The sequence below is a fragment of the Pongo abelii genome, chromosome Y (genome assembly GCF_028885655.2).
Source record: "Pongo abelii isolate AG06213 chromosome Y, NHGRI_mPonAbe1-v2.0_pri, whole genome shotgun sequence".
Lineage (NCBI taxonomy): Eukaryota > Metazoa > Chordata > Mammalia > Primates > Hominidae > Pongo > Pongo abelii.
This window is the reverse complement of record NC_072009.2, coordinates 4481574-4494521: the sequence shown is the minus strand read 5'-3', so window position 1 is coordinate 4494521 and position 12948 is coordinate 4481574. Positions and strand designations below refer to the sequence as shown.

The window sequence follows — 12948 nt, the reverse complement described above, 5'->3', positions numbered from 1 at the left end:
ATTCCCGGCTGGGCGCGGTGGCTGACGCCTGCAATCCCAGCACTTTGGGAGGCCGAGGCAGGCAGATCACAAAGTCAGGAAATCGAGACCATCCTGGCTAACATGGTAAAACTCCATCTCTACTAAAAATACAAACAGTTAGCCGGGCATGGTGGCAGGTGCCTATAGTCCCAGCTACTCAGGAGGCTGAGGCAGGAGAATGACATGAGCCCGGGAGGCAGAGGTTGCAGCAAGCTGAGATCTCGACCCTGCACTCCAGCCTAGGTAACAGAGTGAGATTCTGTCTCAAAATAAATAAATAAAGAAATATATATATATATAAATTCCCAATTAGTCTTTCAGTTGTCTGTGTAGCTGTAGTTATTAATCTAATTATTAAACAAAATCTATGGTATCCACTCTATACCGCTCCTATAGCTCTTTGAACCTACGTTTTATTTTGCTTTTTCCATATAACGTTGAAGTTTTGTTGTGGTTATTTACTGCTGTTATCATCGTGATTTAATTAAAATTAAGATATAATTACATTTTATTACAATATAATTAATGTGTAAAATATAAAATATCCCCCTAATTAAAATAAGTATATTTTTTATTTTACATTAAAATATAATTATATTATGTGCTTAGAAAATATAAAGTTCCTAGGAGGTAAAAATAGATAGCTTTGAATTTACTTGCTCTTATTGAGGTACTCTTCTTTTACTTACTAGATTTTGTTTTCATGTTTTTCTTTTTTTTTTTTTTTTTTGAGACACCGTCTTGCTCTGTTGCCCAGGCTGGAATGCAGTGGCATGATCTCGGCTCACTGCAATTTCTGCCTCCCGGGCTTAAGTGATTCTTGTGCCTCAGCCTCCTGAGTAGCTAGGACTACAGGGGCGTGCCACCACGCCCGGATGATTTTTGTGTTTAGTAGAGTTGTGATATCGCTATCACATTTTCTTAATCTGAGTAGAGTTATTGCTAGCTTTTAAAGAGCCTTAAAAGAGTTTTAAAGGGTACCATCACATAATAATCACTAATAGCTTTCAATTTAATATTTAAATTGTATTTCCTTTGATACCTAGCATTTTAAAAAATATTCAACAAAATCCCACATTTTAATTTTATCTGTCAGTCATTAGTAGAAATTTGCTGTTTATAATCTCAGCTGGCTGATGATTTTATATATTAATATGGAAATATTTTTATTAATCATAGCCCTCAAATTACAGTGCTAGTGAAAATTCTAGAGGAAATGTGTAAGTTATTATTGTTTGTTATGGTAGGAACATAAAAAATTTTTGGTAACCCAGACATTTTTTCTCCATATTTTTCTCACTTTGAATGTTGATTGTCTGAATTATACTTACTGGTATAATATTTATGTGTCTGATAGAATACATATTTGTACATGTATGTGTTTTTTCAAATCACCAGATTGTAATTTAGTGTGTTGGAAAGATCAATGGATTGAAGACTGAGAAACCTGGGTTTAAATCCTGGCTTTGCTATTGACTATGGAATCATTGATAGTCCATTTAAACTACTTGAGGCCAGGCATAGTGGTTCATTCCTGTAATCCCAGCACTTCGGGAGGCCAAGGTGGGCGGATCATTTGATGAAACTTCATCTCTACTAAAAACACAAAAATTAGGTGGGTGTGGTGAGCAGGCAACTATAATCCCAGCTGCTCTAGAGACTGAGGCAGGAGAATCTCTTGAACATGGGAGACAGAGGCCACAGTGAGCCAAAATCATGTCACTACACTTCAGCCTAGGAGATAGAGACTCTATCTCAAAAATTGAAAAAATAAATAAACTACTTGACATCTCAATTTTTACCTAAGTATTGAGAGGATTCAATTATAATTGTCAGGCACCTTTTCAAAACAAGGTTATATCTTAATTTAATTGCCCTAATTTGTTTCAGTGTAAATTTTGGTTTTGTTTTTACATAGGGTAGCTCATTTTGTGTAACTCTGACATGCAGGCACGTTCAAATTTAGTTTTTCTGTTAACTTTAGTTGTGTACAATGTTTCTCTTTTTTTTAAAAAAAGGAAAGCATGTTTATATTAAAGGGGGACTATTGTTAGGATTATTCCTTATTTAAAATATTGGTCGTCTGTTAATGATAAATAATAAAAATGAAGTTAATGCTTTGTGGTAAAGTTTTTGTAATGAAGAACTCTAGGGTTTATAAAATATTTGACCTTGGGTTGCTTATAATACAAAACTTGAGAGTTCCAAACTCTGACTTGATCCTCCACTCAAGTTCAGGAGAAGCTGAATGAATCTTTTTTGTATCTGCATTGCACAACAAAGTGTTTTGAGCAACCTGGCTTTATTACTCAATGGAATAGTTCTATTACTAAATAGAGCAAGTGAACTAACTAAGTAGCATTTAGGCTTAGAGCCAGCACTATTATATACTGTTACCTTTTGCCTTAATACAGTAACATTAAAAGAGGTTAATTACCAAGACAGGCAGATGGAAACATTGGTCTGTGGCATTAAGTTTTATTATATTTGAGCAGTTCTTTTTACTATAAATAGAAAGACTGTGAACCAGGACATTTTTTGCTTTTTTTTCAAGATAAGATTTGTTGCATGTTTTGTTATAGTACTGGAATGTCTCATTATTGTAAAGGATGGTTGTTATTGTTTACTTCTTGTAGCATTTGATAAGATAATGAAAGATGCTTAAAATTACAGTTTCAGACTCATGTCTATAATCCCGGCACTTTGGGAGGCCAAGGAGGCTGGATTGCTTGAATTCAGGAGTCAAATACCATCCTGCGCAAAATGGCGAAACCCTGTCTCTACCCAAAATACCAAAATTAGCTGGGTGTGGTGATGCCCGCCTGTAGTCTCAGCTACTGGGAAGGCTGAGGTTGTGAGGAAGGAGGCTGCAGTGAGGTGTGATCATGCCAGTACACACCAGCCTGGGTGACAAAGTGAGACCTGTCTCAAAAAAATAAAATGAAGGCCAGGCGTGGTAGCTCACACCTGTAATCCCAGCACTTAGGGAGGCCGAGGCAGGTGGACATGAGGTCAGTAGTTGGAGACCAGCCTGGCCAATATGGTGAAACACCGTCTCTACTAAAAATACAAAAATTAGCTGGGCATGGTGGTGCATGCCTGTAGTCCCAGCTGCTTGGGAGGCTGAGGCAGGAAAATCACCTGAACCTGGGGACAGAGGTTACAGTGAGATGAGATCTTGCCATTGCACTCCAGCCTGGGCAACAGAGTGAGACTCTATCTCAAAAAAAAAAAAAGGAAGTAAAATTAGTTTCAATAATATCATACTTTTATAGCTCTGTAAGGAAAGTAGTATTCACATAGGGCTTTCCCTGAGTCATATGAATTTAAGGCATTTGGGTGTGGTTTGGTTTTAAAGTTTTTAGCTAAAATTTTCACAGAACACTTTCTTCTCAGATGAAGGTAATTAACCTGCTTTGGTTTCGTGGAAAATTTTTTCTTTGCTTTTACTTTTTTCAGTCTCATCTACTGCCTTCTGTTTTAATGTTTCTAATGTAATTTGTGCTGAAAAAATGGTGTGTTAAAAGTTATACTTTAAAAGTTATTGAAGCTCTGCATAAGGACATTGGGTATTAGTAAAACACAGGCATCTGATAATTTGTCATTATTTAGGGCTGTGTTGAATATTTATTTAGCTTTTCAATTGGACTGTACATATCAAAGTGAAATGGGGATGTCGTAATACATTTGTAACAACACTGGTTATTGCTTCAGTTAAAATAGTCTCCTGGAGTCAGAGAACTGTGTAATGTTAAATTTGGAAGAGATTAGGGGAATACCTTTGTTCATTCTTTCGTTTTATAGATGTAGGAAGTAAGTCCAGAAGAATAAAATGTTTTCCTCAAGGTGACATGTAATTATTATCAGAGAAAGAGTTGCAACTCAAATTTACCCTGTGCTTTTTGTGTTAATCTAGATTACCACAGAGGAGCCTAGACACATTGCATTAAAGGGAAAGTTTTTGGTGACTGGACTCAGACCTGTGTTTGGTGCATTGGCTTTCTAGTTTGCAGTTTTTGGAAATGGAATTGGAAAATGTTGGTCTGAGAAAATACTGCTTATTTCTTCCAGCATTAGCCAGATTTGTCTGATAATCTGAAATTGGTTTTAAGAAAATTTATTTCTTTCTATTAATATTCACACACTTTCTGGTGTCTGTCGCTGTTACATTGTCATTAAGTATCTTCTTACCAACAACTCCCCTCCCCCACAACGGTTTGTATGCGTCCTCTAAATATCTCTGTTTCAGTTACTGGCATTTCTTGTATTTCCCAGCCCATTAATGACTCGTTCTGTAGACATGTTTCTACACCTCCCTTATATGCATCCTGTGTTCTTAAATCACTCTCCCATATGAGTAAATTCCAAATTAAAATCTCTGACTTTAAGTTAGGTTATAATTCGGTACCACATCTGGTTGTTTTTACTGAACATTACCAAAGTCCTTACATCACGTCTAAATTAGCCTTTTTAAAAACCTTCTTCGTGCTGTTCTTTAGCAACTTTCCTGATTTGTGTGTGTGTGTGTGTGTTTTCTTTTGTTCATTTTTAAATGATAACTGCCGTTTTCCCAGTGAACCAGGCTTAAAACAATTGCCCCCGAGCCCCTACTCTCTAATCACATCATCTTTTTATTAATCCTTAAGTTTGATTATTTTTCCCCATCTTTTTCTTTCTTGTCATTTCTGTTATTTCCCCTATAGTTCTTTACCAGTGTCTAATATGGTTTTGTCTGTACACATTTATTTTCATTTTAATCATATTACTTGCCCTTTAAAATATATATCTCAAGTTGATAGCCTAGATTTAAAAATTTCCATTTGTAAGTTGAGTAATATTTCCACATATTTTTCAAACCTGTATGAAATGCCTCTTCTAATGATTTCTGTTTCAATCTGTGGTTCCCAGCTGTTTGGGATACATAAATTAGAAGAGATTGAGTAATCAACCTATAGTACCTGTACCAGTAAAGATATTGAAGGGTTTTTGCTGTTTTGTATCATTTAATGTCATAATAAAGTGAAATTATACAGATGGTTTCTTGGTAACACATGCACACACATAGAATTCCCCCATCATAAAGAATATAAAGTTAAAAACTTCATGTGTAGAGAACTACGTGTTGATCATCATTTTTACAATAGATTTACTTTTTTAAACAAGTCACACAGATAACAAAGAATGATTGTTCTGAGTGTTATTAAGTGGAAGGGGAATATTAAATCCTAATATAAAAGTCATTATCAAAGATACTTTTCTCTTTATATTTAACTCTGTTCTTATAATGTAGGAAGCCTGCATTCAAACTGTGTAAATACAGAGCTTTATGTTTAACCCTCAATATTATAGTATTGAAGAAATCTCCAATAGTTTCAGAAAAGTTTATTAATATAACATGTACTAGCTCTTTCAAGACAGTATTTAACAGCAAGTTACAATAGAGATTAAAATAAATCATATAATGTACATCAGTAATGTAAAATCATCAAGTATATCAGTAATCATATTTACACATACACATATGCTTGCCCATTATTTTTTCTTCTTTGGAATACAGTTCATCTTTTTGGCAAATAAATTATTAATGGAATTGTATTTATTTATATTTTTTCCTTTTAGGTGTTACTCAAGTATTGGGAAAGTTCAGGATGCCTTTATATCTTACAGGCAATCTATTGATAAATCAGAAGCAAGTGCAGATACATGGTGTTCAATAGGGTAAGGCTATGTATATAAAAGCAGTAGAAGTTCGCTTGATACACTGGATGATTGAAACATCTAATATACTGTATAGTAATATAAAATTAACTGGCTGGATGTAGTGGTTCATGCCTATAATCCCAGCACTTTGGGAAGCTGAGGCTGGTTGATCTCTTGAGTCCAGGATTTCAAGACCAGCCTGAGCAATATGGTAACACTCTATTTCCATGAAAAATTTTAAAAAAATAGCCAGGCGTGGTGGCATGTCCTATAGTCCCAGCTACGCAGGAGTCTGAGGTGGGAGGATTGCTTGAGCTGGGGAGGTCAAGGGTGTGGTGAGCCATGGAAACGCCACTTAACTCCAGCCCGGGTGACAGTGTGAGACACTGTCTCAAAAAAAACAGAAAAATAAACAAACGAAAGTAACCAGTAGTTTTTGACAGCATTCTTTTTCTTCCCAGTGTGTTGTATCAACAGCAAAATCAGCCTATGGATGCTTTACAGGCATATATTTGTGCTGTACAATTGGACCATGGGCATGCAGCAGCCTGGATGGACCTAGGTACTCTCTATGAATCCTGCAATCAACCTCAAGATGCCATTAAATGCTACCTAAATGCAGCTAGAAGCAAACGTTGTAGTAATACCTCTACACTTGCTGCAAGAATTAAATTTCTACAGGTAAAAATTTTAAAGAGTATATTTTAAATGACACGTATATTCCTATAATAATTGGTAGGAGAAGGGTGGCTGGCAAGTTTGTCTATTTGTGTTTTGATGTTACCTTGTTTCCATATTTTGTATTATTTTGTGGTATTATTTTTCATTTAATTTTAAGTGAAATGTGCAGTATGTAAACTATGTTCTTTTGCTCATTTACTTTATTGATGCATATTTACATTTTACATTACTATGCATGAACTTTTTCAGTGTGCTTATCTACATTTTTAAGTTTTCATAGCATTGTAGAGAAAATAACAAATGCCATTTTTCACTCTTGCTTAAAATTTCATGAGAAGATATCTATGAGAACTGAAAAATAGAGCTTGTGTTTGTTCTGATTCTCACAAGAATATTCTAGTTGCCCTCTTTATATTTAACATCTACCTAAAATCCCCAAATTTAGAATTTTTTTTTAAATACCTATAACACTGAGGAAGATTTAGTGGACTTGCTCTTACTCAAGTAGGCTTGTGTTAAATTTGCTTTCTACATAATTTTTCCTAGGCTCAGTTGTGTAACCTTCCACAAAGTAGTCTACAGAATAAAACTAAATTACTTCCTAGTATTGAGGAGGCATGGAGCCTACCAATCCCCGCAGAGCTTACCTCCAGGCAGGGTGCCATGAACACAGCACAGCAGGTGAGAAGTTGGGTTATGTTCTGTAGGTGCCCAGCTTTAAGGGTTTTTTTTTTCACTCTTTAGTAATCAAGTTTATTTCACTAAATGAAGGATTGACTTTAAAATAGAGAAATCTTTTCAATTAAATAAAAATTTTTTAATTCCAAAGAGTTTTAGAGAATCAAAATAAAATTCCCTCTGATATGGGAAGAAATACGATGCCAGTTTAAAACCTTTGTATATTCTCATGATTTGAAAGTAATTTCTTAAGTGACTTTTCTGTAGTTGTTTATTAAGTTTAAAAGATGAAACTTTTCTGAAGAAGACACACATTGCTCCCTTGGTGATTCATTTGATTATAATTTTGAATAATTACCATCAGTGATGTCCACATAGTGTTGAAAAGTATTTAAAATTTTATAATTTGAAGGAGTGAATTAGGAATATGTAGAACCATATTTTTGTCTTACTTCTGTGATCCTTAGGCTTATAGAGCTCATGATCCAAATACTGAACCTGTATTAAACCACAGTCAAACACCAATTTTACAGCAATGCTTGTCACTACACATGATTACTTCTAGCCAAGTAGAAGGCCTGTCCAGTCCTGCCAAGAAGAAAAGAACATCTAGTCCAACAAAGGTATATATACATTTTAGAGATATGGAAAATCCCAATCAAAAATGAAACTAACTCTTCTGAAATTGTGCCTGGACTGTATTTTAAGCTTGTGGACATCAGAAAGTGAAGCAGTATTTCTATTCCAGTAATCTTTGCATCACGTTAAATATAGAAGGTAGGGATAAGTTTGTGTTCATCACGTCATTTTATTCATTTCCCTGCTTTTACAATTTTAACACAGTTTTTACCATCACTTCTGACGATGAAATAAATTGAATGTGGATAGTAGTAGACCACCTTTCTGCCTCTTTGAGATGTAATTTAAATATGGGCCTTTTTTTCTAAATGTGTAAGTTTATGAATTAATTATGCATTTTTAATAATTTTTAATGATTTAAAAGGATAAGTCATATATATATATACCTATTCTGATTCCTAGTCACTTGGTTCTGACTAGTTATAACTCTAAGTGTATGAAATTAAGCAAATATTCTCAATCTTTTACACGAAATTTTCCTTAGAATGGTTCCAATAACTGGAATGGTGGCCAGAGTCTTTCACATCATCCAGTACAGCAAGTTTATTCGTTGTGTTTGACACCACAGAAATTACAGGTATGAATTCTTTGACAATCTTTCCCCCAATTTGAAAGCAGTAGAAACAGTAAATGTTGTTTTTTAAGTATTAAGTGTCAAATTGAATGACAGTTAACTAAGTTAATATGAATGTAATTAAAACGAGCCCACATTTTCCAGAATAATAGGAATCAGAATCCATTTTGTGAGAGGAGGAAACTTAGTTGACATAAGGTGAAGGCACCTTCCATTTTCTACCTCTAGACACCTATTTTTAGTTTTTCATGGGTAGGCAATGTTAACAGTTTTTTTCTAGAGATGTAAATTGTGCATGTACGAACAAATATGTTTGTGTATATATATATTTTTTTGAGACAGTCTCGCTTTGTTGCCCAGGCTGGAAGGTTGTAGCATGATATCAGCTCACTGCAGTCTCCACTTCCTGGGTTCAGGCCATTCTCCTGCCTCAGCCTACCAAATACCTGGTACTATAGGCATGCGCCACCATGCCCAGCTAAATTTTTTGTATTTTTAGTAGAGACAGGGTTTCACCATGTTGGTCAGGCTGGTCTCGAACTCCTGACCTCAAATGATCTGCCTACCTCAGTGTCCCAAAGTGCTCGGATTACAGGTGTGAGCCACTGCACCTGACCAAGTCTCTCTTGTTTTTGTTTTGTTTTGTTTTGTTTTTGAGACGGAGTTTCAATGTTGTTGCCCAGGTGTGATCTCCAGGTCTCTCTTTTCAAAATAGAAATGTAGGTACACTTTTACATATATTTTAGGATCTTAGTTTTTTTGTTAAAGATGTATCTTGAGGATCTTTCTATGTCTGTGTATTGCTTCTCTATTCTTTGATTTATGATGGCATGGGGCAAATCTCTTATTTAAACAGATCCCAACTATTGGGCATTTACATGTTTTTCAGTAATTCTGTTACAAATAATGTTGCATTAAGCTTTTTTATTATTATATGTTTTAAGCTAAATAGCTTTGTCTTTGAACTTTTATTTCCCCATAATACATTTAACTAAAACCATGCAAAACAGCTTCCTCCGAATTTTAGATTTTACTGCCTTTTCAGACTTTTTTTTTTTTTTTTTGGAGACAGAGTCACACTCTGTCACCAGGCTAGAGTGCAGTGTGACATGCGATCTTGGTTCACTGCAGCCTCCGCCTCCCAAGTTCAAGAGATTCTCTTGCCTCAGCCTCCACAGTAGCTGGGATTACAGGGACGCTCAACTACACCCAGCTAATTTTTATATTTTTAGTACAGATGGGGTTTTACCATGTTGGCCAGGATGGTCTCGGTCTGACCTTGTGATCTGCCCTCCTCAACCTCCCTAAGTGCTGGGATTACAGGTGTGAGCCACCATGCCTGGCCACTTTTTCAGACTTCTTAAAGGATTTTGAGCTTGACTAACATTGGTTAAGAATCACTATCGGGGCTGGGCGCTGTGGCTCACACCTGTAATCCTAGCACTTTGGGAGGGCAAGGCAGGCAGATCACAAGGTCAGGAGATCGAGAGCATCCTGGCTGACACGTTGAAACTCTGTCTCCACTAAAAATACAAAAAATTAGCCAGGCGTGGTGGCTTGTGCCTGTACCAGCTACTCAGAAGGCTGAGGCAGGAGAATGGCGTGATCCCAGGCGGCCGAGGTTGCAGTGAGCAGAAATTGCACCACTGCACTCTAGCCTGGGCGACAGAACGAGACTCCGTCTCAACAACAACAAAAAAGAACACTATCTTAACATTCATTAGGAATCACTGTCTTTCATCCTGCAAAGGTTCTGTGTAGTCTTTTTAGTGAGGAGTTGCCTTATATTGTCTTAAATTTTGGATTAAACTTTGATTATATTAATCTCTTTTCTTCTTCTAGCACTTGGAACAACTGCGTGCAAATAGAGATAATTTAAATCCAGCACAGAAGCATCAGCTGGAACAGTTAGAAAGTCAGTTTGTCTTGACGCAGCAAGTATGTATAATATTTTTATTTTCTCTAAAATTTATCAGCAGGTTGAGAATATTTCTTTACTACAGTATCATTTTAGAGGATATTAATGCTAATTTATAGTTTCTGTGTATATTTCATGGGATGTATATATCTAAGTTTTACATACGTATTAGTAATGGACAAATTTTTTTAAAAGGAAATATACTCAGATTAACTTAGATCCAAATGATTGATTTGAAGGATTTGACAAGAATGTAAATTGAATGGAAATTTGAAATCTTCTGTTTCATGAAAGAAAAATGGCCTATATGTTTTTGAATCATTATTTATAATCTTTAGCAGCTTTATTTTGCCCTTGAGCTGTTAATAAAGGGCGGTTTCTTTATATACTGAAACACGTTTCTTCTTTGTATAGGAATTATATATTAAAGTGAATCTATTGTCTAAGTATATGTTTTTTTAAAGACATGAAATGTTATATGAAATTAGAGATGTATGAACTACACATTTTCGAAGTCACACAGCAGTTTTTCTTTTTTGTTTTTGAAGATGAGACACAAAGAAGTTGCTCAGGTACGAACTACTGGAATTCATAATGGAGCAATAGCTGATTCATCACTGCCTGCAAACTCTGTCTCTAATCGACAACCACGTGCTGCGCTGACCAGAGTATCTAGCGTCTCTCAGCCTGGAGTTCGCCCTGCTTGTGTTGAAAAACTTTTGTCCAGTGGAGCTTTTTCTGCAGGCTGTATTCCTTGTGGCACATCAAAAATCCTAGGAAGTACAGACACTGTCTTGCTAGGCAGTAATTGTATAGCAGGAAGTGAAAGTAATGGAAATGTGCCTTACCTGCAGCAAAATACACACACTCTACCTCATAATCATACAGACCTGAACAGCAGCACAGAAGAGCCATGGAGAAAACAGCTGTCTAACTCTGCTCAGGTAAAAAAAGGACTACCTGCTTTCTTGGCTCTTATATAGTAGTTTATCTTTATTTAGTTTGTGTGCATTCTAAGAAGATAGAAACTTAAAGAATGGCTTTGTCTTTAAAAAGTAATTTAAGTAATTGATAAGAGTATAAAACTTTTAAGTGGTACCAGGATCATTACAGGCCTACCTTGGACATCTTACAGGTTTCATACAAGACAACTGCAATAAAGTGGGTATCATAATAAAGCCAATCATACTAATTTATTTTTTAGTGCATATAAAAGTTATGTTTACACTGTACTATGTCAGTTTGCAATTACAATTTGTATAAGCAAACAACATATACATCTTAATTTGAAAATATGTTATTGCTTAAAAAAGAAAGCCTGTGATCATTAAGCAAGTCATAATTTTTTTGGTGGTAGAGGGTCTTGCCTCTGGTGATGACTGCTGATTGATCAGGATGGTGTTTGCTGATGAAGTGGCTGTGACCCTTTAAGACAACAGTGATATTTGCTACTGTGATCCTCCCTCCCTCCCTTCCTTCCTTCCTCTCTCTCTTCCCTCCCTCCCTCTCTCCTTCCCTGCCTCCCTTTTCTTTTGAGACAGAGTCTTACTCTGTTGCCCAGGCTGTGCAATGGGGCTGTCTTGGCTCACTGTAACCTCTGCCTCCTAGGTTCAAATGATTCTCCTGCCTCAGCCTCCAAAGTAGCTGGGACTACACGAGCGCCACCACTCCTGGCTAATTGTTGTAATTTTAGTAGAGACGGGGTTTCACCATGTTTGTCAGGCTGGTCTCAAACTCCTGATCTCAAGTGAACTGCCCACCTCGGCCTCCCAAAGTGCTGGGATTACAGGCATGAGCCACTCTGCCCAACCAGCTCTTTCTTTCTTGAAAGATTTCTTTGTAGGATGCCAAGCTATTTGATGTTTTTCCAATGATATAACTTCTTTCAAAGTTAGAGTCAATCCTCTTGAACTTTGCCACTGCCTTTATCAAATAAGTTTATGTAATATTCCACATTGTTTGTTTGTATCACAGTAGTGTTCACAACATTTCCCCAGGAGTGGATTTCCTCTCAGAAAACCACTTTCTTTTCTCATCCCTGAAAAAGCAACTTCTAATCCATTCAAAATTTGTTGTGCGATTGCGGCAATTCAGTCACTTCTTCAAGCACCACCTATCAAACTGTCTTGCCATTTCTACATCTGTAGTTCCTTCCTCAGCTGAAGTCTTGAACTCCTCAGAGTCATCCGTGAGGACTGGAATCAACTTCTTCCACATTGATTTTGACCTCTTCCCATGAATCATGAATGTCCTTAATGACATGTTGAATAACAGTGAATCTTTTTCAGAAAGTTTTCCCTTTCCTCTGCTTTATTTATTAGAGGAATTGCTGTCTGTGTTAGTTATATACAGACTTATGAAATGAAATGTATTTCTTAAATAATAAGACTTAAAGTCAAAATTACTTCTTGATACATGAGCTGCAGAATAGATACTGTGTTAGGCATGAAGACAAATTTAATCTCTTTTTACATCTGTCAGAGCTCTTGAATGACCAAATGCATATTTAATGAGGAGTAGTATATTGAAAGGAATCTCTTTTTCTAAGTAGTAGCTATCCATATAGACTTAAAGTATTCAGTAAACCAGGCTGTCAACAGTTGGGCTATCACACAGGCTTTGTTATCCCATTTATAAAGCACAGGCACAGTGGATTTAGCATACCTCTTTAGGGCTGTGGGATTTTCAGAATGATAAATGAGCATTGCCTTCAGCTGACAGTCACCAGCCTCATTAG

The 12948-nt window shown here is 36.1% G+C and overlaps 1 protein-coding gene across 30 annotated transcripts in view; it reads left to right on the top strand.

The window, feature by feature from the left end:
• LOC129053431 (histone demethylase UTY) overlaps positions 1-12948 on the top strand; it is a 234424-nt gene that overhangs the window by 111735 nt on the left and 109741 nt on the right. For 9 of the 30 annotated variants that reach the window (XM_054545463.2, XM_054545466.2, XM_054545464.2 and 6 more), the window contains 7 exons: positions 5641-5739; positions 6183-6402; positions 6949-7083; positions 7548-7703; positions 8204-8296; positions 10136-10231; positions 10760-11155. In XM_054545463.2, the coding sequence (XP_054401438.1) occupies positions 5641-5739; positions 6183-6402; positions 6949-7083; positions 7548-7703; positions 8204-8296; positions 10136-10231; positions 10760-11155 (1195 nt within the window). The remainder of the gene's footprint in view (positions 1-5640; positions 5740-6182; positions 6403-6948; positions 7084-7547; positions 7704-8203; positions 8297-10135; positions 10232-10759; positions 11156-12948) is intronic. The other 21 variants (XM_054545469.2, XM_054545468.2, XM_054545467.2 and 18 more) reach the window with 6 other exon arrangements.